Source organism: Hypanus sabinus, unplaced genomic scaffold (assembly GCF_030144855.1).
Source record: "Hypanus sabinus isolate sHypSab1 unplaced genomic scaffold, sHypSab1.hap1 scaffold_937, whole genome shotgun sequence".
Classification (NCBI taxonomy): domain Eukaryota; kingdom Metazoa; phylum Chordata; class Chondrichthyes; order Myliobatiformes; family Dasyatidae; genus Hypanus; species Hypanus sabinus.
Genome location: NW_026781791.1, coordinates 154885 through 180495, shown reverse-complemented (window position 1 = coordinate 180495; position 25611 = coordinate 154885). Strand labels below are relative to the sequence as shown.

The following is a 25611-nucleotide window of genomic DNA, read 5'->3' as shown; positions in this document are numbered from 1 at the left end:
GGGGAAGGACAGGGTGTGGGGGGGAGGACAGGGTGTGGGGGAAGGACAGGGTGTTTGGGGGAAGGACAGGGTGTGGGGGGAAGGACAGGGTGTGGGGGGACGGACAGGGTTGTGTGGGGAAGGACAGGGTGTGGGGGAAGGACAGGGTGTGTGGGGAAGGACAGGGTGTGGGGGAAGGACAGGGGTGTGTGTGGGGAAGGACAGGGTGTGGGGGAGGACAGGGTGTGGGGGGAAGGACAGGGTGTTGGGGGGAAGGACAGGGTGTGGGGGGAAGGACAGGGTGTGGGGGGAAGGACAGGGTGTGTGGGGAAGGACAGGGTGTGGGGGGATGGACAGGGTGTGGGGGGAAGGACAGGGTGGGGGGGAAGGACAGGGTGTGTGGGGGAAGGACAGGGTGTGTGGGGGAAGGACAGGGTGTGGGGGGAAGGACAGGGTGTGTGGGGGAAGGACAGGGTGTTGGGGGGAAGGACAGGGTGTGGGGGGAAGGACAGGGTGTGGGGGGAAGGACAGGGTGTGGGGGGAGGACAGGGTGTGGGGGGAAGGACAGGGTGTGGGGGGAAGGACAGGGTGTGTGGGGGAAGGACAGGGTGTGGGGGAAGGACAGGGTGTTGGGGGGAAGGACAGGGTGTGGGGGGGAAGGACAGGGTGTGGGGGGAAGGACAGGGTGTGTGTGGGGGGAAGGACAGGGTGTGTGGGGAAGGACAGGGTGTGTGGGGGAAGGACAGGGTGTTGGGGGGAAGGACAGGGTGTGGGGGAAGGACAGGTTGGGGGGGAAGGACAGGGTGTGTGGGGGAAGGACAGGGTGTTGGGGGGAAGGACAGGGTGTGGGGGGGGAAGGACAGGGTGTGTAGGGAAGGACAGGGTGTTGGGGGAGGACAGGGTGTGGGGGGAAGGACAGGGTGGGGGGGAAGGACAGGGTGTGTGGGGGAAGGACAGTGTGTTGGGGGGAAGGACAGGGTGTGGGGGGGAAGGACAGGTGTGTGGGGAAGGGACAGGGTGTGGGGGGAAGGACAGGGTGTTGGGGGGAAGGACAGGGTGTTGGGGGGAAGGACAGGGTGGGGGGGGAAGGACAGGGTGTTGGGGGGGAAGGACAGGGTGTGGGGGGAAGGACAGGGTGTGGGGGAAGGACAGGGTGTGTGGGGGGAAGGACAGGGTGTGGGGGGGAAGGACAGGGTGTGTGGGGGGGAGGACAGGGTGTGGGGGAAGGACAGGGTGTGTGGGGGGGAAGGACAGGGTGTGTGTGGGGGGAAGGACAGGGTGTGGGGGAAGGACAGGGTGGGGGGGGAAGGACAGGGTGTTGGGGGGAAGGACAGGGTGTGGGGGAAGGACAGGGTGTGGGGGGAAGGACAGGGTGTGGGGGGAAGGACAGGGTGTGGGGGAAGGACAGGGTGTGGGGGGAAGGACAGGGTGTTGGGGGGAAGGACAGGGTGTGAGGGGGGGAAGGACAGGGTGTGGGGGGGAAGGACAGGGTGTTGGGGGGAAGGACAGGGTGTGGGGGGGAAGGACAGGATGTGGGGGGAAGGACAGGGTGTGTGGGGAAGGACAGGGTGTGGGGGGGAAGGACAGGGTGTGGGGAGGACAGGGGTGTGGGGGGGAAGGACAGGGTGTGGGGGGGAAGGACAGGGTGTGTGGGGGAAGGACAGGGTGTGGGGGGAAGGACAGGGTGTGTGGGGAAGGACAGGGTGTGGGGGGAAGGACAGGGTGTGGGGTGGAAGGACAGGTGTGTGGGGAAGGACAGGGTGTGGGGGAAGGACAGGGTGTGGGGGGAAGGACAGGGTGTGGGGGGGAAGGACAGGGTGTGTGGGGAAGGACAGGGTGTGGGGGAAGGACAGGGTGTGTGGGGAAGGACAGGGGTGTGGGGAAGGACAGGGTGTGGGGGAAGGACAGGGTGTTGGGGGAAGGACAGGGTGTTGGGGGAAGGACAGGGTGTGGGGGGAGGACAGGGTGTGGGGGAAGGACAGGGTGTTGGGGGGAAGGACAGGGTGTGGGGGGGAAGGACAGGGTGTGGGGGGAAGGACAGGGTGTGTGGGGAAGGGACAGGGTGTGGGGGGAAGGACAGGGTGTGTGGGGAAGGACAGGGTGGGGGGGAAGGACAGGGTGTGTGTGGGGAAGGACAGGGTGTGGGGGAGGACAGGGTGGGTGGGAAGGACAGGGTGTTGGGGGGAAGGACAGGGTGTGGGGGAAGGACAGGGTGTGGGGGGAAGGACAGGGTGTGTGGGGAAGGACAGGGTGTGGGGGGATGGACAGGGTGTGGGGGGAAGGACAGGGTGGGGGGGGAAGGACAGGTGTGGGGGGAAGGACAGGGTGTGTGGGGGAAGGACAGGGTGTGTGGGGGAAGGACAGGGTGTGGGGGAAGGACAGGGTGTTGGGGGGGAAGGACAGGGTGTGGGGGGAAGGACAGGGTGTGGGGGGGGAAGGACAGGGTGTTGGGGGTAGGACAGGGTGTGGGGGGAAGGACAGGGTGGGGGGGAAGGACAGGGTGTGTGGGGGACGGACAGGGTGTGGGGGGGAAGGACAGGGTGTGTGGGGGGAAGGACAGGGTGTGGGGGGAAGGACAGGGTGTGTGGGGAAGGACAGGGTGTGGGGGGAAGGACAGGGTGTGTGGGGAAGGACAGGGTGTGTGGGGAAGGACAGGGTGTTGGGGGGAGGACAGGGTGTGGGGGGGAAGGACAGGGTGGGGGGGAAGGACAGGGTGTGTGGGGAAGGACAGGGTGTTGGGGGGAAGGACAGGGTGTGGGGGGAAGGACAGGGTGTGTAGGGAAGGACAGGGTGTTGGGGGGAGGACAGGGTGTGGGGGGAAGGACAGGGTGGGGGGGAAGGACAGGGTGTGTGGGGGAAGGACAGTGTGTTGGGGGGAAGGACAGGGTGTGGGGGGGAAGGACAGGGTGTGTGGGGAAGGACAGGGTGTGGGGGGAAGGACAGGGTGTTGGGGGGAAGGACAGGGTGTTGGGGGGAAGGACAGGGTGGGGGGGAAGGACAGGGTGTTGGGGGGAAGGGACAGGGTGGGGGGGAAGGACAGGGTGTGGGGGAAGGACAGGGTGTGGGGGGAAGGACAGGGTGTGGGGGGGAAGGACAGGGTGTGGGGGGAAGGACAGGGTGTGGGGGAAGGACAGGGTGTGGGGGAAGGACAGGGTGTGGGGGGGAAGGACAGGGTGTGGGGGGGAAGGACAGGGTGTGGGGGGAAGGACAGGGTGGGGGGGAAGGACAGGGTGTGGGGGGAAGGACAGGGTGTGTGGGAAGGACAGGGTGTGGGGGAAGGACAGGGTGTGGGGGGAAGGACAGGGTGTGGGGGAAGGACAGGGTGTGGGGGGAAGGACAGGGTGTTGGGGGGAAGGACAGGGTGTGGGGGGAAGGACAGGGTTGTGGGGGGGAAGGACAGGGTGTGTGGGGAAGGACAGGTGTTGGGGGGAAGGACAGGGTGTGGGGGGGAAGGACAGGGGTGTGGGGGGAAGGACAGGGTGTTGTGGGGAAGGACAGGGTGTGGGGGGGAAGGGACAGGGTGTGGGGTAAGGACAGGGTGTGGGGGGAAGGACAGGGTGTGGGGGGGAAGGACAGGGTGTGGGGGAAGGACAGGGTGTGGGGGGGAAGGACAGGGTGTGTGGGGAAGGACAGGGTGTGGGGGGGAAGGACAGGGTGTGGGGGGGGAAGGACAGGGTTGTGTGGGGAAGGACAGGGTGTGGGGGAAGGACAGGGGTTGTGGGGGGGAAGGACAGGGTGTGTGGGGAAGGACAGGTGTGTGGGGGAAGGACAGGGTGTGTGGGGAAGGACAGGGTGTGGGGAAGGACAGGGTGTGGGGGAAGGACAGGGTGTGGGGGGGGAAGGACAGGGTGTGGGGGGGAAGGACAGGGTGTGTGGGGGAAGGACAGGGTGTGGGGAAGGACAGGGGTGTGGGGGAAGGACAGGGTGTGGGGGGGAAGGACAGGTGTGTGGGGGGGAAGGACAGGGTGTGTGGGGAAGGACAGGGTGTGGGGGGGGAAGGACAGGGTGTGGGGGGGAAGGACAGGGTGTGTGGGGAAGGACAGGGTGTGGGGGGGAAGGACAGGGTGTGGGGGGGAAGGACCAGGGTGTGTGGGGAAGGACAGGGTGTGGGGGGGAAGGACAGGGTGTGGGGGGGAAGGACAGGGTGTGTGGGGAAGGACAGGGTGTGGGGGGGAAGGACAGGGTGTGGGGGGGAAGGACAGGGTGTGTGGGGAAGGACAGGGTGTGGGGGGGGAAGGACAGGGTGTTGGGGGGAGGACAGGGTGTTGGGGGGAAGGACAGGGTGTGGGGGGAAGGACAGGGTGTTGGGGGGGGAAGACAGGGCGTTGGGGGGGAGGACAGGGTGTGGGTGTCAGTCTGAAGCTGGTGGTCTGGCCCAGGGGTATGACTCACGTGTAATCCATGTCCTCAGGCCCTGGGAAGGGTTCCAGGGGCCAGTTCAGGAAACAGTTCATGAAGACCAGGCCCCCACAGGCTGCCCACACCAAGAGGATGCTGATAAATGGGGCTCCCAGATCGTAGATCACCTGCAAACAAGTCCTGTTAACCACAGCTGACAGTGTTCCTCCCCTCCAAACCACCCCCTAACATCTCCCGGCCCCACCCTGCACCCCTCACCCCACTGACCCTACTGAGCGCTGGGTTCCTCCCCCCTCTCCCCCACCTTCTTACTCTGCCCTGCCCCCCCGCCTCCAGCCCTGACCAAGGGTCTCGGCCTGAAATGTCGACTGCTCATTCCTCTCCGCGCACACTGCCTGACCTGCTGGGTTCCTCCAGCATGTTGTGTGTTACCGTGGAGTGTGGGGCAGTGCTAATTGCCCAGCTGGAGGGTGGATGTCACTGAACCGGAAGGGACACAGAATATTCAGCAGGACGTTCCGGGACTCAAGGAGACAGGCCGGACTTGAGCGAAGGGCATCCAGTGGAGGTTTATGAGAATGACCCCAGCAATGAAAGGGTTATGAGGAGCAGTTGATGTTTCCTATAGTGGGGGAGTCTAGGACCAGAGGACACAGATAGAGTGGATGTGGAGAGGATGTTTCCTACAGTGGGGGAGTCTAGGACCAGAGGACACAGATAGAGTGGATGTGGAGAGGATGTTTCCTACAGTGGGGGAGTCTAGGACCAGAGGACACAAATAGAGTGGATGTGGAGAGGATGTTTCCTATAGTGGGGGAGTCTAGGATCAGAGGACACAGATAGGGTGGATGTGGAGAGGATGTTTCCTATAGTGGGGGAGTCTAGGATCAGAGGACACAGATAGAGTGGATGTGGAGAGGATGTTTCCTATAGTGGGGGAGTCTAGGACCAGAGGACACAGATAGAGTGGATGTGGAGAGGATGTTTCCTATAGTGGGGGAGTCTAGGACCAGAGGACACAGATAGAGTGGGTGTGGAGAGGATGTTTCCTATAGTGGGGGAGTCTAGGACCAGAGGACACAGATAGAGTGGATGTGGAGAGGATGTTTCCTATAGTGGGGGAGTCTAGGACCAGAGGACACAGATAGAGTGGATGTGGAGAGGATGTTTCCTATAGTGGGGGAGTCTAGGACCAGAGGACACAGGCTCAGAATGGAAGTGCGTCCATTTAGAAAAGAGATGGGGTGGAATTTCTTTAGCCAGACGGCAGTGACTCTGTGGAATTTACTGTCGAGGCCAGGTCATTGGGTATATTTAAGGCAGAGAGTGATGGGTTCTTGATTAGTCAGGGTGTCAAATGTTATGGGGAGAAGGTAGGAAGATGGGTTTGATAGGGAAATAAATCAGCCATGATGGAATGGTGGAGCAGACTTGATGGGCTGAATGGCCTAATTCTGCTCCCATGTTGTATGGTTTTATAGAATTGCATAAACTCATGAGGGCGTAGATTATGTGCATGGTCACAATCTTCTTGGCCAGCATAGGGGAATCTAAATCTTGAGGGTATAAGTTTAATAACGTGAGAGAGGAAAGATTTTAAAGGGGATGTGAGGGGCAACATTTTCCATACAGAAGGTGGTGGGTGTGGGGCACAAGCTGCCAGAGTTGGGTACAATTATGTTTAAAAGTCATTTGGACAGGTACATACTGAGAAAGGTTTGGAGGGATATCAGACAAATGTGTGACTGGCTTAGACAGACTCCATGCAGTTGGCATGTGTAAATTGGGCAGATGACACTGTGAAAAGTGTCACCAGGAGAGGGTGAATCATCTCGACCAGCAGATGGCGCTCTTGGACATCCCAGCTTAACCCATCCAACTGCCCTGAACCCCAAACCCTCCATCCACCACCCACTTCACCCTCACCCCTCACCTTGATGCCAGGGAATGTCACAGCCGATGAGGCATAGGAGCCAATCATCAGAGCGATGAAGGTAGACCGCAAGTCTCCGAACATGTTGGGCAACTGTAGGAGACAATCTGTCATCAGTAAAGAGCTAAGTCTGAGAGTGTGCCCCCGACGTGCCCAGCTGCCCATCTCGGTCTTACCCCAAAGCACTGTAACCTCTGGGTCTCTGAGGATGTACCCTGGGCCCAGCATGCTGATGTAGTTACAATGAAGGCACAATGGTGGCCACGTTTCATTAGAGTTTGATGAGACCAGGCACCTGTACGAGACCAGGCACCTGTACGTGACCCGGCACCTGTACGAGACCAGGCACCTGTACGAGACCAGGCACCTGTACGAGACCAGGCACCTGTACGTGACCCGGCACCTGTACGAGACCAGGCACCTGTACGAGACCAGGCACCTGTACGTGACCCAGCACCTGTACGAGACCAGGCACCTGTACGTGACCCGGCACCTGTACGTGACCCGGCACCTGTACGTGACCAGGCACTTGTACGTGACCAGGCACCTGTACGTGACCAGGCACTTGTACGTGACCAGGCACTTGTACGAGACCAGGCACCTGTACGTGACCAGGCACCTGTACGTGACCAGGCACCTGTACGAGACCAGGCACTTGTACGTGACCAGGCACTTGTACGAGACCAGGCACCTGTACGTGACCAGGCACTTGTACGTGACCAGGCACTTGTACGAGACCAGGCACCTGTACGTGACCAGGCACCTGTACGTGACCAGGCACCTGTACGTGACCAGGCACCTGTACGTGACCAGGTACTTGTACGTGACCAGGTACTTGTACGTGACCAGGCACCTGTACGTGACCAGGTACTTGTACGTGACCAGGCACTTGTACGTGACCAGGCACTTGTACGTGACCAGGCACTTGTACGTGACCAGGCACCTGTACGAGACCAGGCACCTGTAAATTTCTACATATGTACTGCGGAGAACACTCTAACTGGCTGCATCACCGTCTGATGCGGAGGTGACAATGGAGATGAGAAAATGTTGAGAGGACTGTAAACTCAGCCAGCTCCATTATGGCAACGAGTCTCCCCATTAGCTTGAACAGGCGATGCCTCAAAATGGCAGCGTCCATCATGAAGGACCCATGTCACCCGGGTCATGGCCTCTTCTCATTGCTACCATCAGGGAAGGGGTACAGGAGCCTGAAGACACACATTCCATATTTCAGGAACAGCTTCTTCCCCTCCGCCATCGGAATTCTGAATGGACATTGAACCTATCAACACAACCTCACTATTTTGCTCTCTGCATTTTTTTCATCCATTCCCTAGAGTAATCCTGCTAAACAGTAAATTTTGTGACACACGTCAGTGATAAGAGACCTGATTTTGATTCTGAATTCACAGAACACTCTGCTGCCCACTCATACGACCTGGCCAGGACTCGGGGTCAACACTACCCAGTCACCGAGAGACACAGCACTGGGAGGGGCACTGCCTCCTCATCAGAACCCGTGCTCCTGAAACATTAACACCGATTCCCAGCCTAACCTTCTGCCAAGAACAGCGTTAACTCCACTGCTATAAGATTTTTAAATAGCGTACGGCTCCCTGCTACAAATTTTCCACAGGGGGTTTCTGCGGATGGAAAAGTACGGAGTGAGAACCTTGTTGACAGTGAGCAGCGGGAACATCTGGACCAGAGCAGGGTTATTCATCACAATCACTGTGTCAATACACTTAGACAGCCACACTCCAGCAAGCAGAAAGGAACAGGTGAAAGTCCACAGACAGGGAGAGACTAGACGGCCGCTCGAGAGAGAGGGGGAGCAAATCAGAGACAGAGAGAGAGAGGGGGAGAGAGAGAGAGAGAGAGAGAGAGATATTGAGAGAGAATGTGAAAGAGAGAAAATATGAGAGAGTGAGAGAAAATGAGAGGGGGGAATGGGAGAGAGAGCGCAAGAGGGAATGGGAGACAGAGGGAATGAGAGAGAGAGAGAGAGAGAAAGAATTGGAGAGACAGAATGGGCTCAAGAGAGAGAGAATGGGAGAGGGAACAAACAAAAGCATACACAATGAGAGAAGTACAACTGGCAATGGGGGAGACGATAGAGCTGAGAACACGGATGAGGCAGGGTAGCAGACTCTGTTCTATGGATGTCAGCGGGGCACAGAGCTGGTCCGTAAGCTCAAGGCACATGGGATCAAAGTCAAGGGGTTGATTGAATCCAATGTGGGCTGGGTGGGAGAACATGGAGGGCCAGTCTGGGAGGAAATTTTCCTGGTTAAAAATTGGACCAGTATACTGAAGGGTCAGTGCTGGGACCTTCACTGCTTGTGATATCTCTTCACAACTTGAATTGTGAATACAGGAGTGATAATAATTAGTTTAAAGACATTGTTAAAATGGCGTATACCCTGAGGAAAATTGCCCAGGGCCACAGCAGATGGGCCTACATGTTGGGTGGGATTAAATTCCATCCACTAAACTCTGGCTAACTTTCCAGTGGGCAGAGTGTTGGCAGATGGAATTTACTCCAAAATATGAGGCATTTTGGGAAGTCAAAGCAGGAGATTAACAGTGAACAGATTAAAGATCAGCTTTATTTGTCACGTACATCAAAGCAAGCAGTGAAATGCCTGGTTTGCATCGAATCAAGTCAGTGAGGATTGAGCTGGGGTCTGCCCGCAAATGCCACCACACTTCTGGTGCCAACGTGGCAAGTCACAACTCACTAACCCTGACTGGTACGTCTTTGGACTGTGGCAGGAAATCAGGGCACCCGGAGAAAACGCACGCGGCCACAGGGAGAACGTACAAACTCCACACACGGTGATGAGAATCGACATCCCGTCCTCGGCTCTGTAACGTGGCAGGGGGTAGTGAGACCATGAGGGGAGTAGCTGGGTGGGTGGGGGGTATTTTACCTGCCAGCTTGACCACCTTCCCCCCCCCCCCCCCCCGAAGTGACAAGTGTTTATTCATTTGCATAGATGCCGGGTTTCTCCAGCATTCAGCGAGTGTTGGTCTGCATCTGCAGAACCTCCTGCGGTAGAGAATGTAAGACACTGTTCCTTCACCAGACACCTGGACCAGTAACCGGGGCCCTTGCTGGAAACACACACACACAACCGGCATCTCACCAGCAAGGCACCAGAGAGGACATTAAACCTGATCTACAGGGAGTGTGGAGCTCCCTCAGGATTGTGCTGGGAAACCCAGCCTGGGGCCTGGGCTCCTTACACTGTTGGAAGGCTCAAACCCAACCCTCAAAGTCCGAGCCAAATCATATCCCCTGGGGAGACTCCGTACCTTCAGGGGCCAGTCCCCTGGGGAGAGTCAGTACCATCAGGGGCCAGTCCCCCAGGGAGAGTCAGTACCATCAGGGGCCAGTCCCCTGGGGAGAGTCAGTACCATCAGGGGCCAGTCCCCCGGGGAGAGTCAGTACCATCAGGGGCCAGTCCCCCAGGGAGAGTCAGTACCATCAGGGGCCAGTCCCCCGGGGAGAGTCAGTACCATCAGGGGCCAGTCCCCCGGGGAGAGTCAGTACCATCAGGGGCCAGTCCCCCAGGGAGAGTCAGTACCATCAGGGGCCAGTCCCCCGGGGAGAGTCAGTACCTTCAGGGGCCAGTCCCCCGGGGAGAGTCAGTACCTTCAGGGGCCAGTCCCCTGGGGAGAGTCAGTGCCTTCAGGGGCCAGACCCCTGGGGAGACTCCGTACCTTCAGGGGCCAGACCCCGGGGGAGAGTCAGTACCTTCAGGGGCCAGACCCCGGGGGAGAGTCAGTACCTTCAGGGGCCAGACCCCGGGGGAGAGTCAGTACCTTCAGGGGCCAGACCCCTGGGGAGAGTCAGTGTCTTCAGGGGCCAGATCCCTGGGTGACTCAGTACCTTCAGGGGCCAGACCCCTGGGGAGAGTCAGTGTCTTCAGGGGCCAGACCCCTGGGTGACTCCGTACCTTCAGGGGCCAGACCCCTGGGGAGAGTCAGTGTCTTCAGGGGCCAGACCCCTGGGGAGACTCAGTACCTTCAGGGGCCAAACCCCTGGGGAGACTCAGTGTCTTCAGGGGCCAGACCCCTGGGGAGACTCCGTACCTTCAGGGGCCAAACCCTGGGGAGAGTCAGTGTCTTCAGGGGCCAGACCCCTGGGGAGACTCAGTACCTTCAGGGGCCAGACCCCTGGGGAGAGTCAGTGTCTTCAGGGGCCAGACCCCTGGGAAGAGTCAGTGTCTTCAGGGGCCAGACCCCTGGGTGACTCAGTACCTTCAGGGGCCAGACCCCTGGGGAGACTCAGTACCTTCAGGGGCCAGACCCCTGTGTGACTAATTCCCTTTGGAAGGCTGTACACCAGGGTGGGTTGGTACCTTCAGGGGTTAGACCCTGGAGAGTTTGTACTTGTACATCGGGGTTTGACCCTGGGGAGAGTTGGGATGTTGAGGTTTGACCCCAGGGAGAGTTGGGATGTTGGGGTTTGACCCCGGGGAGAGTTGGGATGTCAGGGTTTGACCTCAGGGAAAGTTGGGAGGTCGGGGTTTGACCCTGGGGACAGTTGCGATGTCGGGGTTTGACCCTGGGGAGAGTTGGGATGTTGGGGTTTGACCCCAGGGAGAGTGGGGATGTAGGGGTTTGACCCCGGGAGAGTTGGGATGTCGGGTTTGACCCTGGGGAGAGTTGGGATGTTGGGGTTTGACCCCAGGGAGAGTGGGGATGTAGGGGTTTGACCCCGGGGAGAGTTGGGATGTCGGGGTTTGACCCTGGGGAGAGTTGGGATGTCCGGGTTTGACCCCAGGGAGAATTGGGATGTCGGGGTTTGACCCCAGGGAGAGTTGGGATGTCGGGGTTTGACCCCGGGGACAGTTGGGATGTCGGGGTTTGACCCCGGGGAGAGTTGGGATGTCAGGGTTTGACCCTGGGGACAGTTGGGATGTCGGGGTTTGACCCTGGGGACAGTTAGGAGGTTGGGGTTTGACCCTGGGGAGAGTTGGGATGTTGGGGTTTGACCCCAGGGAGAGTGGGGATGTAGGGGTTTGACCCCAGGGACAGTTGGGATGTTGGGGTTTGACCCCAGGGAGAGTTGGGATGTAGGGGTTTGACCCCGGGGAGAGTTGGGATGTCGGGGTTTGACCCCAGGGAGAGTGGGGATGTTGGGGTTTGACCCTGGGGAGAGTTGGGATGTTGGGGTTTGACCCCGGGGAGAGTGGGGATGTCAGGGTTTGACCCCGGGGACAGTTGGGATGTCGGGGTTTGACCCCGGGGAGAGTTGGGATGTCAGGGTTTGACTCCGGGGAGAGTTGGGATGTCCGGGTTTGACCCCAGGGAGAGTTGGGATGTCCGGGTTTGACCCCAGGGAGAATTGGGATGTTGGGGTTTGACCCCAGGGAGAGTTGGGATGTCGGGGTTTGACCCCGGGGAGAATTGGGATGTCGGGGTTTGACCCCGGGGAGAGTTAGGATGTCGGGGTTTGACCCCAGGGACAGTTGGGTTGTCGGGGTTTGACCCCGGGGAGAGTTGGGATGTCGGGGTTTGACCCCAGGGAGAGTTGGGATGTAGGGGTTTGACCCCGGGGAGAGTTGGGATGTCGGGGTTTGACCCCAGGGAGAGTGGGGATGTCGGGGTTTGACCCTGGGGAGAGTTGGGATGTTGGGGTTTGACCCCGGGGAGAGTGGGGATGTCAGGGTTTGACCCCGGGGACAGTTGGGATGTCGGGGTTTGACCCCGGGGAGAGTTGGGATGTCAGGGTTTGACCCCGGGGAGAGTTGGGATGTCCGGGTTTGACCCCAGGGAGAGTTGGGATGTCCGGGTTTGACCCCAGGGAGAATTGGGATGTTGGGGTTTGACCCCAGGGAGAGTTGGGATGTCGGGGTTTGAGCCCGGGGAGAATTGGGATGTCGGGGTTTGACCCCGGGGAGAGTTAGGATGTCGGGGTTTGACCCCAGGGACAGTTGGGTTGTCGGGGTTTGACCCCGGGGAGAGTTGGGATGTCGGGGTTTGACCTAAGGGACAGTTGGGATGTCGGGGTTTGACCCTGGGGAGAGTTGGGATGTCAGGGTTTGACCCCGGGGAGAGTTGGGATGTCAGGGTTTGACCCTGGGGACAGTTGGGATGTCGGGGTTTGACCCTGGGGAGAGTTGGGATGTCAGGGTTTGACCCCGGGGAGAGTTGGGATGTCAGGGTTTGACCCTGGGGACAGTTGGGATGTCAGGGTTTGACCCTGGGGACAGTTGGGATGTCGGGGTTTGACCCTGGGGAGAGTTAGGAGGTTGGGGTTTGACCCCGGGGAGAATTGGGATGTCGGGGTTTGACCCTGGGGAGAGTTGGGATGTCAGGGTTTGACCCCGGGGAGAGTTGGGATGTCAGGGTTTGACCCTGGGGACAGTTGGGATGTCGGGGTTTGACCCTGGGGAGAGTTGGGATGTCAGGGTTTGACCCCGGGGAGAGTTGGGATGTCAGGGTTTGACCCTGGGGACAGTTGGGATGTCAGGGTTTGACCCTGGGGACAGTTGGGATGTCGGGGTTTGACCCTGGGGAGAGTTAGGAGGTTGGGGTTTGACCCCGGGGAGAATTGGGATGTCGGGGTTTGACCCCGGGGAGAGTTGGGATGTCGGGGTTTGACCCCGGGGAGAGTTGGGATGTCAGGGTTTGACCCTGGGGACAGTTGGGATGTTGGGGTTTGACCCTGGGGAGAGTTAGGAGGTTGGGGTTTGACCCCGGGGAGAATTGGGATGTCGGGGTTTGACCCCGGGGAGAGTTGGTCCTTTTGGGACTGGACTCCAGCGAAAGTCGATGCCTCTGTGGTCAGAGAACACAGACAGGAGTGTACAAATTCTCAATTATTTGCCCTCTGGACCCCTCCGCGCCCTGTGCTTACCGTGAGTGAGGTAAACGTCATGCACATGCCTCCAAAGCCGTTGAGTGAGAGGGCGATGAAGATCAGGACAGAGAGATCTGTGGGGGAAGGGCAGGAGTGAGAGGGAGCTTCAGTAAGCCCGAGCAGACGAGGGGGTGGGGTTTGTGGGGACACAGTCACTCACCGTTGGGGTTACTGGCTCCGTAAGCGATCAGCAGGCAGGACAGTGCAAAGCTGGTGCTGCAAGAGGAAGAGAGGGAGAGTCAGCGGGGCAGGACCTGGGGGGACACCTCCCCAAACCCACCCCTTCTCTCTGGAGCAGTGGGGGGGGGGTGTTGTGTCACCTGAGGGGCAGATGGGGAGGTAACGCCATGTGTGGGGGGTGGGACATACGTGGAGGGTGCACCACGCCACTGCGGGAGGGGCAGATGGGGAGAGAGCGCCGTGCATGCGGGTGGGCCAGACGGGAGGGATCACCACTGGGGGAGGGGAGAATGGGGATGGATCACCACATGTGTGGGTGGGGCAGATGGGGAGGGGGGGACGGGGAGGGATCACTGTCAGTGTGGGTGGGGCAGATGGGGAGGGAGCACCCCCGTGTGGGGTAGGGGCAGACGGGGAGGGAGCAACCCCATGTGGGGGAGGGATCGCCCATTTTCTGATGAAGTATGAAAGTGCGGCTCCCCTCGGTGAGTCGGGTACCCGACCAACATGTTTCACTTGTCCATCGCTGAACGTCAGATTGCCCAACCGCCTTGGTAACTGAGATACTTCCCCTCTGCCCCTCACCTCCCTCACTGGACTATTGTTACTCCCGTTACTACAGTCACGGCAAGAGGTGCGTAGGGAGGCACGGAGGCCCCCAGACTCACTGACCCCCCTCTGAGGGACCTGCCAGCCGAGTGCTGTGAGCACCAGTGTAGGACTCCCTCCCTGGGAGGTCAAGGTACCCTGGACCAGGGAGTGTCGGGGAGACGATGGAACTGTCCCACGATAGCATTGCGGCCGATAACCAGGGTTCAATTCCTGCGGCTGGCTGTAAGTAGTTTGTATGAGAGCGCGTGGGTTTCCTCCCACAGTGCAGAGACGTGGGGGTTAAGGCTGGTGAGTTGTGACCGCGCTACGTTGTTGACATCAATAGCACGTGAGATCCACTTTCCTTGTCAGCGTACGTGGAAACTCACAGCAAAATGCCATGTCTAGTCACGGACCAACACAGTCCGACGATGTCCCGCAGGTGTTGCTACACTTCCGGGGCTAACACAGCGTGCCGTGTAGACAAATGTGTGTGTGGTTAGTGAGCCTGCGGTCCGCGTGTGCGCAGTCGGAGTGCGCGTTTGCGTGGTCAGAGTGCATGTGGAGGGTCGGAGTGCGTGTGGAGGGTCGGAGTGTACGTGGAGGGTCGGAGTGTACGTGGAGGGTCGGAGTGCGTGTGGAGGGTCGCAGTGCACGTGGAGGGTCGGAGTGCGAGTGGAGGGTCGGAGTGCACGTGGAGGGTCGGAGTGCGTGTGGAGGGTCGGAGTGCACGTGGAGGGTCGGAGTGCGTGTGGAGGGTCGGAGTGCACGTGGAGGGTCGGAGTGCGCGTGTGCGCGGTTGGAGTGCACGTGGAGGGTCGGAGTGCACGTGGAGGGTCGGCGTGCACGTGGAGGGTCGGCGTGTACGTGGAGGGTCGGCGTGTACGTGGAGGGTCGGAGGGTGCGTGCGTGCGGTTGGAGTGCACGTGGAGGGTCGGAGTGTGCGTGGAGGGTCGGAGTGCACGTGTGCACGGTCGGAGTGCGCGTGGAGGGTCGGAGTATGTGAGGAGGGTCGGAGTATGTGAGGAGGGTCGGAGTATGTGAGGAGGGTCGGAGTGCGCGTGGAGGGTCGGAGTGCACGTGGAGGGTCGGAGTATGTGAGGAGGGTCGGAGTATGTGAGGAGGGTCGGAGTGCACGTGTGCACGGTCGGAGTGTGCGTGGAGGGTCAGAGTGCACGTGGAGGGTCGGAGTGCACGTGTGCACGGTCGGAGTGTGCGTGGAGGGTCAGAGTGCACGTGGAGGGTCGGAGTGCGCGTGGAGGGTCGGAGTATGTGAGGAGGGTCGGAGTATGTGAGGAGGGTCGGAGTATGTGAGGAGGGTCGGAGTGCGTGAGGAGGGTCGGAGTATGTGAGGAGGGTCGGAGTATGTGAGGAGGGTCGGAGTATGTGAGGAGGGTCGGAGTGCACGTGGAGGGTCGGAGTGTGTGAGGAGGGTCGGAGTGCGCGTGGAGGGTCGGAGTGCGCGTGGAGGGTCGGAGTATGTGAGGAGGGTCGGAGTATGTGAGGAGGGTCGGAGTGCGTGAGGAGGGTCGGAGTATGTGAGGAGGGTCGGAGTATGTGAGGATGGTCGGAGTGCGTGAGGAGGGTCGGAGTATGTGAGGAGGGTCGGAGTATGTGAGGAGGGTCGGAGCGCACGTGGAGGGTCGGAGTATGTGAGGAGGGTCGGAGCGCACGTGGAGGGTCGGAGTGCGCGTGGAGGGTCGGAGTATGTGAGGAGGGTTGGAGCGCACGTGGAGGGTCGGAGTATGTGAGGAGGGTCGGAGCGCACGTGGAGGGTCGGAGTGCGCGTGGAGGGTCGGAGTGCGCGTGGAGGGTCGGAGTGCGCGTGGAGGGTCGGAGTATGTGAGGAGGGTCGGAGTGTGTGTGGAGGGTCGGAGCGCACGTGGAGGGTCGGAGTATGTGAGGAGGGTCGGAGTATGTGAGGAGGGTCGGAGTGCGCGTGGAGGGTCGGAGTGCGCGTGGAGGGTCGGAGTATGTGAGGAGGGTCGGAGTGCACGTGGAGGGTCGGAGTGCGCGTGGAGGGTCGGAGTGCATGTGGAGGGTCGGAGTATGTGAGGAGGGTCGGAGTGCACGTGGAGGGTCGGAGTATGTGAGGAGGGTCGGAGTGCGTGTGGAGGGTCGGAGTGCGTGTGGAGGGTCGGAGTATGTGAGGAGGGTCGGAGTATGTGAGGAGGGTCGGAGCGCACGTGGAGGGTCGGAGTATGTGAGGAGGGTCGGAGTGCGTGAGGAGGGTCGGAGTGCACGTGGAGGGTTGGAGTATGTGAGGAGGGTCGGAGTGCGTGAGGAGGGTCGGAGTGCACGTGGAGGGTCGGAGTATGTGATGAGGGTCGGAGTATGTGAGGAGGGTCGGAGTATGTGAGGAGGGTCGGAGTATGTGAGGAGGGTCGGAGTGCGCGTGGAGGGTCGGAGTATGTGAGGAGGGTCGGAGTATGTGAGGAGGGTCGGAGCGCACGTGGAGGGTCGGAGTGCACGTGGAGGGTCGGAGTATGTGAGGAGGGTCGGAGTGCACGTGGAGGGTCGGAGTATGTGAGGAGGGTCGGAGTGCACGTGGAGGGTCGGAGTATGTGAGGAGGGTCGGAGTGCACGTGGAGGGTCGGAGTATGTGAGGAGGGTCGGAGTATGTGAGGAGGGTCGGAGTATGTGAGGAGGGTCGGAGTGCGCGTGGAGGGTCGGAGTGCGCGTGGAGGGTCGGAGTATGTGAGGAGGGTCGGAGTGCGTGAGGAGGGTCGGAGTATGTGAGGAGGGTCGGAGTATGTGAGGAGGGTCGGAGTGCGCGTGGAGGGTTGGAGTATGTGAGGAGGGTCGGAGTGCACGTGGAGGGTCGGAGTGCGCGTGGAGGGTCGGAGTATGTGAGGAGGGTCGGAGTATGTGAGGAGGGTCGGAGTATGTGAGGAGGGTCGGAGTGCGCGTGGAGGGTCGGAGTGCATGTGGAGGGTCGGAGTATGTGAGGAGGGTCGGAGTATGTGAGGAGGGTCGGAGTGCACGTGGAGGGTCGGAGTATGTGAGGAGGGTCGGAGTGCACGTGGAGGGTCGGAGTATGTGAGGAGGGTCGGAGTGCACGTGGAGGGTCGGAGTATGTGAGGAGGGTCGGAGTATGTGAGGAGGGTCGGAGTGCACGTGGAGGGTCGGAGTATGTGAGGAGGGTCGGAGTGCGTGTGGAGGGTCAGAGTGCGTGTGGAGGGTCGGAGTATGTGAGGAGGGTCGGAGTATGTGAGGAGGGTCGGAGTGCGTGAGGAGGGTCGGAGTGCACGTGGAGGGTTGGAGTATGTGAGGAGGGTCGGAGTGCGTGAGGAGGGTCGGAGTGCACGTGGAGGGTCGGAGTATGTGAGGAGGGTCGGAGTATGTGAGGAGGGTCGGAGTATGTGAGGAGGGTCGGAGTGCGCGTGGAGGGTCGGAGTATGTGAGGAGGGTCGGAGTATGTGAGGAGGGTCGGAGTATGTGAGGAGGGTCGGAGTGCGCGTGGAGGGTCGGGATATGTGAGGAGGGTCGGAGTGTGTGTGGAGGGTCGGAGTGTGTGAGGAGGGTCGGAGTGTGTGAGGAGGGTCAGAGTGCACGTGGAGGGTCGGAGTATGTGAGGAGGGTCGGAGTATGTGAGGAGGGTCGGAGTGCGTGTGGAGTGTCGGAGTGCTTGAGGAGGGTCGGAGTGCGAGTGGAGGGTCGGAGTGCGTGTGGAGGGTCGGAGTATGTGAGGAGGGTCGGAGTATGTGAGGAGGGTCGGAGTGCACGTGGAGGGTCGGAGTGCATGTGGAGGGTCGGAGTATGTGAGGAGGGTCGGAGTATGTGAGGAGGGTCGGAGTGCACGTGGAGGGTTGGAGTATGTGAGGAGGGTCGGAGTATGTGAGGAGGGTCGGAGTATGTGAGGAGGGTCGGAGTGCGCGTGGAGGGTCGGAGTGCGCGTGGAGGGTCGGAGTATGTGAGGAGGGTCGGAGTGTGTGTGGAGGGTCGGAGTATGTGAGGAGGGTCAGAGTGCACGTGGAGGGTCGGAGTATGTGAGGAGGGTCGGAGTGCACGTGGAGGGTCGGAGTATGTGAGGAGGGTCGGAGTATGTGAGGAGGGTCGGAGTGCGTGTGGAGGGTCGGAGTGCGTGAGGAGGGTCGGAGTGCGTGTGGAGGGTCGGAGTGCGTGTGGAGGGTCGGAGTGCGCGTGGAGGGTCGGAGTATGTGAGGAGGGTCGGAGTGTGTGTGGAGGGTCGGAGTATGTGAGGAGGGTCGGAGTATGTGAGGAGGGTCGGAGTGCACGTGGAGGGTCGGAGTGCGCGTGGAGGGTCGGAGTATGTGAGGAGGGTCGGAGTGCGTGAGGAGGGTCGGAGTATGTGAGGAGGGTCGGAGTATGTGAGGAGGGTCGGAGTATGTGAGGAGGGTCGGAGTGCGTGAGGAGGGTCGGAGTATGTGAGGAGGGTCGGAGTGCGAGAGGAGGGTCGGAGTATGTGAGGAGGGTCGGAGCGCACGTGGAGGGTCGGAGTATGTGAGGAGGGTCGGAGTGCGTGAGGAGGGTCGGAGTATGTGAGGAGGGTCGGAGTATGTGAGGAGGGTCGGAGTGCGTGAGGAGGGTCGGAGTGCACGTGGAGGGTCGGAGTGCGTGAGGAGGGTCGGAGTATGTGAGGAGGGTCGGAGTGCATGTGGAGGGTCGGAGTGCGCGTGGAGGGTCGGAGTATGTGAGGAGGGTCGGAGTATGTGAGGAGGGTCGGAGTGCGTGAGGAGGGTCGGAGTGCTTGAGGAGGGTCGGAGTGCGTGTGGAGGGTCGGAGTATGTGAGGAGGGTCGGAGTATGTGAGGAGGGTCGGAGTATGTGAGGAGGGTCGGAGTGCGCGTGGAGGGTCGGAGTGCGCGTGGAGGGTCGGGATATGTGAGGAGGGTCGGAGTGTGTGTGGAGGGTCGGAGTGTGTGAGGAGGGTCGGAGTGTGTGAGGAGGGTCAGAGTGCACGTGGAGGGTCGGAGTGCGCGTGGAGGGTCGGAGTATGTGAGGAGGGTCGGAGTATGTGAGGAGGGTCGGAGTGCGTGTGGAGGGTCGGAGTGCGTGAGGAGGGTCGGAGTGCGTGTGGAGGGTCGGAGTGCGTGTGGAGGGTCGGAGTGCGCGTGGAGGGTCGGAGTATGTGAGGAGGGTCGGAGTGTGTGTGGAGGGTCGGAGTATGTGAGGAGGGTCGGAGTATGTGAGGAGGGTCGGAGTGCACGTGGAGGGTCGGAGTGCGCGTGGAGGGTCGGAGTATGTGAGGAGGGTCGGAGTGCGTGAGGAGGGTCGGAGTATGTGAGGAGGGTCGGAGTATGTGAGGAGGGTCGGAGTATGTGAGGAGGGTCGGAGTGCGTGAGGAGGGTCGGAGTATGTGAGGAGGGTCGGAGTGCGAGAGGAGGGTCGGAGTATGTGAGGAGGGTCGGAGCGCACGTGGAGGGTCGGAGTATGTGAGGAGGGTCGGAGTGCGTGAGGAGGGTCGGAGTATGTGAGGAGGGTCGGAGTATGTGAGGAGGGTCGGAGTGCGTGAGGAGGGTCGGAGTGCACGTGGAGGGTCGGAGTGCGTGAGGAGGGTCGGAGTATGTGAGGAGGGTCGGAGTGCATGTGGAGGGTCGGAGTGCGCGTGGAGGGTCGGAGTATGTGAGGAGGGTCGGAGTATGTGAGGAGGGTCGGAGTGCGTGAGGAGGGTCGGAGTGCTTGAGGAGGGTCGGAGTGCGTGTGGAGGGTCGGAGTGCACGTGGAGGGTCGGTGCGCACGTGGAGGGTCGGAGCGCACGTGGAGGGTCGGAGTGCACGTGGAGGGTCGGAGCGCACGTGGAGGGTCGGTGCGCACGTGGAGGGTGCGAATGCCACTGGGCCGGATGTGGCCCCTGGGACTTACCTGCCTATGAGCCGCAGTTTCCGGGGCCCGTATTTGTCCATGGCGATACCCAGGGGCAGGGAGATGGCGCTGAGCAGGAATGAGCCGACGGTGAATGCCAGGTTCAGCATCTCATCCTGGTCCTTACAGATAAGCCAGCCGTTCATCCGTAGGAGCAGCTCCATCTCCGTCCCATCACTCCCCACCCCGCTGCTGTTGGTAGTGTTTTCTGGTAACGGGAAAAAGGAGGATTTGAATCTTTGCAATCCAGTCTGTGACATGAGACCCTCCCTGCCTAAGATGTGACCCCACCCTACCCAGTCTGAACTACGACCTGGGACCCCAGTGCCTGCAGCCCTAGTATACAGTCCTCGAACCACCCCACAGCTTCTCTTCTCTCACCCCCCTCTCTCCTCATCTCTCCCTCACCCCCTATCTGTCCCTCCGTCCCTCCAACTCTGCTCATCTCACCCTTCTCCCTTTCCCCCCTCTCTTGCCCTGCCTCATCCTCTTCCGTCTCTCCCTCTACCCCCCTTTTCCTTGCCTGCCTCTCACCCTCACTGCCCTCTCCCTCTTGACCCCTCAGCATGCCTCTCCACCTCCCCTCTCTCTTTCTCCTTTGCCCTGCCTCCCCTTCCCCCTCTCCCCCTCACCTCTCTTTCCCTCTCTCTTCCTCATGCCCTCTCTACCCCACTCCTCTCTCCCTCGTCCTTCACCCCTCTCTTTCCTCATCCCCCTGCTGGGTCTCTGTTCAGCTTGCTGACAATTGTTATTGATCTGGGGACTAGGCTCTGGACTGGATAAACATCAGGGGTTGATGAGGCAATCCAGCATCGAGACTAAACACATCAGTCCAACTTTATGTTCATGGTTCCTGCTCGAAAACAACTCGCTTTGATTGTTATAGCGCCTAGCTGCTAAAAATAGCCAGCAATTGCCTGCTCCCTCACCCACATCTGCTTGGCAACGCAGACTTGTTATTTCGAAGAAGTATTTTCCACTGACTTTCCTCAAACTGGTCACTTGGTCTTCTTATCTTGACCTTTCACCTTTCCTTGACCCCTGACCCTACCTGAATAGTCCCATCACCCATTTCCTGAGCGTGGACAGATTAGTCCATTGCCACTGTGTGCTGGGACAGGGTGTGACCAGACGTCAGAGCACGAGGGCCAGCTGGTGCACCCAGTGACCATGGCTGTCACATGGTGACATGTCCTCTGTCGGGTGGGGAGCTGAGCAGGCAGTTAGTTTGATGCAGAGATTCACTTTGAGCTCAGTGCCACACCTATCAACACAGACTGCCTGCTTCTGTGTGCACACTCTCTCACACACACACAACACAAATTTATACACATGCATGCACACAAACTTACACACATGCACTCTCTCTCTCTCTCTCTCTCTCTCTCTCACACACTCACACACACAACACAAATTTATACACATGCACGCACACAAACTTACACACACGCTCTCTCTCTCTCTCTCTCTCTCACACACACACACACACACACACACACACACACACACACACACACACACACACACACACACACACACACACACACACACACACACACACACACACACACACACCCACCCACCCACCCACTCACACTCACACACACTCTGGTCGATTGTCCTGAGTGCCCCCACTGTTTTGCACCCTCGTGAGTCTGCCTGCTGAGCACCCCAGGACACCAATCACCCACTCCCAAACCTGTAAACAAGGACAGAGAACGGGAGAAAGGTCATGAACACAAAAATACACATCGTTCCCAGCAGAGAAATACAGAAACAGAGAGGGGAGAGAGAGGGGGAGAGGGAGAGGGGGAGGGAGAGGGAGAGGGGGAGAGAGGGAGAAGGAGAGTGAGACGGGAGGAGAGAGGGGAGGAGACAGAGAGGGTGAGGGAGAGGGAAGGCAAGGGGAAAGGAGAGAGAGAATGAGAGAGAGGGTGGGGAGGGGTGAATGAGGGATGGAGGGGGAGAGAGAGGATGGGGAGAAGATACACTCCCATCACATTCACACTCACAGACACATGCACACATCAGTCTCATAGAGCAGACACACACTCACACATTAGTACTAGGAGCTCACACGAGAAGAGATACAATGTCTACCATAATGCATTGGAGCAGAATTAGGCCATTTGGCCCATCAAGTCTACCCCACCATTCCATCATGGCTGATTTATTATCCCTCTCAACCCCATTCTCCTGCCTTCTCCCTGTAACCTTTGAGTAATCAAGAACTATCAACCTCCACTGCAAATATATCCAATGATTTGGTCTCCACAGCCACCTGTGGTAATGAATTCTGGTGAAAGAAACTCCTTCTCACCTCTCTGTTCTAAAGGGATGCCCCTCTGGTCCCAGACACCCACATCCTCTCCACACCCACTCTGTCCAGATAATTCAATATTTGATAGGTTTCAATGAGATCCCCCCCCCCCCGCCATTCTTCTAAACTCCAGTGAGTACAGGCTCAGAGCCAGTGAACACGCCTCGTACATTAACCCTTTCGTTCCTGGGGTAAATTTGTGTAAACCTCCTCTGGACCCTCTCCAATGCCAGCATATCCCAGCATATTGTGAGTCCCAAAACGACTGACAATAGTTCAAGTGTCTGACCGAAGCCTCAGCGTCACATCCTTGCTTTTGTATTCTAGTCCTCTGGAAACGTGGAAGGTCGAAGGGCGTGTGTCTGTGATTTAAAATCCTCGCTCGCTGTGCCCGAGGAATCTGTGCCTTTCGAAAAGAAGGCTTATTCAGCCATCAGAACTGATTGAATTAACGTGCTTGGAGGCCAGCCTTGCTGTCTCAGTCCTGGACTTCACTCCATGGTGTGTGTGCCATTGCCAACGCTGTTAAGCATTCTCTGCCTTTTAGAAAACAGTTTTCTGCTGAAGAGGCAGACTGCAGGCGCTCAAAACGTGGGCAGAGTGTGTATTGGTTCAGGAGCAGCCTGGGAATTAGTACCAGAGAGTTCGGAGGGAGCTGTACCTAGGCTGTGGGAGTGGGGCAGAGACTTTAAACTTCATTTGTCATGCAACGTGGGTAATACAATACTGTAGTGGTGTGTAACACTGTCCAGCACCATTCACAGATTAGTGTTCAAATCCCACCGCTATCTGTAAGGGGTCCAGACGTTCTCCCTGTGACCATGTGGGTTTCCTCCAGGTGCTCTGCTTTGTCTTTGTGGGTGTGTTGTGTTGGTACCAGAGTCTCGCAGGCTGCCCCCGGTTCATCCTCAGTGACACATTTCGATGTAGCCCATCTTGATCATCTTTCAGTGACGGGGGGAAATTCATACCACAGTAGTTACCCCCTCAATGAAAGAATCAACAATTCCTTCCCCACCACCTGACCCACTGACCCATGGAATTCCAGCGTCTGGGTCCCTCTGTCTCCGTCCAGTGTCTGGGTCCCTCAGTCTCCGTCCAGCGTCTGGGTCCCTCAGTCTCCGTCCAGCGTCTGGGTCCCTCTGTCTCCGTCCAGTGTCTGGGTCCCTCAGTCTCCGTCCAGCGTCTGGGTCCCTCAGTCTCCATCCAGTGTCTGGGTGTGGTATTCCATATCAACACGCTGGTGGAGAAGGGAGGTCAGATGCTGCAATGGTCAGACGTGGGCTGGGAAGTGACCGGGGAAGCAATGGAATAGAGCTGATCTGAGACTGTGACAACAGCGAGGCTGTAGGGGAAACTCCAGTACACACCTCCTCGTGCAGTCGACAGTCTGCCCCAGTACACACCTCCTCGTGCAGTCGACAGTCTGCCCCAGTACACACCTCCTCGTGCAGTCGACAGTCTGCCCCAGTACACACCTCCTCGTGCAGTCGACAGTCTGCCCCAGTACACACCTCCTCGTGCAGTCGACAGTCTGCCCCAGTACACACCTCCTCGTGCAGTCGACAGTCTGCCCCAGTACACACCTCCTCGTGCAGTCGACAGTCTGCCCCAGTACACACCTCCTCGTGCAGTCGACAATCACTGGACCTTAACTAACCAGCTTCTCCTATTCACCAGCATTCTCGTCATAAAACCACAACCCTCATCGTCTGGGTCACCAGTGGCTACATAAACACTGGGGCAACAGGCAGGGATGCACCGACATTTCACAAACAGCTTCGGTGTCGGTGCGCAGATACGTCTCCACCTATGGGGGTGTCAGACACTCCTCTCCGCTGGCCTGCAGGTCACCCTCCTGCACCCTCCCAGCCATTATCAATACTCTTCAGAGATTGTCTACCTGGAGGGTATTGATAATGGCTGGGAGGGTGCAGGAGGGTGACCTGCAGGCCAGCGGAGAGGAGTGTCTGACACCCCCATAGGTGGAGACGTATCTGCGCACCGACACCGAAGCTGTTTGTGAAATGTCGGTGCATCCCTGCCTGCAGGAAGGTTTGCCGAGAGCGATCATGGTGATGGATCACCCACGTCACACAACACGGCTCGTAACAATGGTCCTCCCCATTTCTGGACTGTCCGTGAAACTGACTCTCTTTTTCAGCCCTTATTTACTTATAGATATTGACATTTGTTATTGCAACTTACAGAATTACATTTTTCTGTACCGCTGCCACACAACAACAAATTTCATGACATCATAATAATAAACCTGTCTCTATCCATCCAGTCAATCTGCCACTTACTCACGGCCCGCGGTCGAGTGATTGGAGGAGGGTATTGGGGGTATACACCTCGGTCGAGTGATTGGAGGAGGGTATTGGGGGTATACATCTCGGTCGAGTGATTGGAGGAGGATATTGGGGTATACACCTTGATCGAGTGATTGGAGGAGGGTATTGGGGGTATACACCTCAATCGAGTGATTGGAGGAGGGTATTGGGGGTATACACCTCAATCGAGTGATTGGAGGAGGGTATTGGGGGTATAAACCTCGGTCGAGTGATTGGAGGAGAGTATTGGGGGTATACACCTCGGTCGAGTGATTGGAGGAGGGTATCGGGGGTATACACCTCGGTCGAGTGATTTGAGACTATTGGGGGTATACACCTCAATCGAGTGATTGGAGGAGGGTATTGGGGGTATACACCTCAATCGAGTGATTGGAGGAGGGTATTGCGGGTATACACCTCAATCGAGTGATTGGAGGAGGGTATTGGGGGTATACACCTCAATCGAGTGATTGGAGGAGGGTATTGGGGGTATACACCTCAATCGAGTGATTGGAGGAGGGTATTGGGGGTATACACCTCAATCGAGTGATTGGAGGAGGGTATTGCGGGTATACACCTCAATCGAGTGATTGGAGGAGGGTATTGGGGGTATACACCTCGGTCGAGTGATTGGAGGAGGGTATTGGGGGTATACACCTCAATCGAGTGATTGGAGGAGGGTATTGGGGGTATACACCTCAATCGAGTGATTGGAGGAGGGTATTGGGGGTATACACCTCAATCGAGTGATTGGAGGAGGGTATTGGGGGTATACACCTCAATCGAGTGATTGGAGGAGGGTATTGGGGGTATACACCTCGGACGAGTGATTGGAGGAGGGTATTGGAGATGTCAGAGCGGGTTTTTGACAGAGTGGAGAGTGTATGGAACGTGCTGCTGGGGTGGTGATTGGGGACATTTTAGAGACGCTTAGACAGACTCATGGCTGACAGACAAACAGAGGGCGATGCAGCCAGTGGTGACGTCCTCACTGGACTGCGAGGACAGTGGTCCCAGGTTCCAATCCAACCAGTTCCTTGCACACTTTCCATCCCCACGAGCTGGCAACTCAGCCTCGTGAAAAACAGACAAATGCTAAAGAAATGGCAGGACTGCCTCCCGATACAGCACAAGGCACGGAGAGGAAGTAAGTCACTACGAGGGAGGAGAGAGTTATATCGATCTAGCAGTGGGTTGAATGTTTGGGCCAAAGG

The 25611-nt window shown here is 58.9% G+C and overlaps 1 protein-coding gene across 2 annotated transcripts in view; it reads right to left on the bottom strand.

The window, feature by feature from the left end:
• Positions 1 to 4351: 4351 nt before the first annotated feature.
• The window catches only part of LOC132390517 (large neutral amino acids transporter small subunit 4-like), a 42839-nt gene continuing 21579 nt past the window's right edge, over positions 4352 to 25611 (bottom strand). For both annotated transcript variants that reach the window (XM_059963134.1, XM_059963133.1), the window contains exons 3-7: positions 19745 to 19952; positions 13309 to 13364; positions 13146 to 13222; positions 6272 to 6364; positions 4352 to 4505 (exon numbers count right to left, since the gene is read on the bottom strand). In XM_059963134.1, the coding sequence (XP_059819117.1) occupies positions 4368 to 4505; positions 6272 to 6364; positions 13146 to 13222; positions 13309 to 13364; positions 19745 to 19952 (572 nt within the window). In that variant the 3' untranslated portion in view covers positions 4352 to 4367. The remainder of the gene's footprint in view (positions 4506 to 6271; positions 6365 to 13145; positions 13223 to 13308; positions 13365 to 19744; positions 19953 to 25611) is intronic.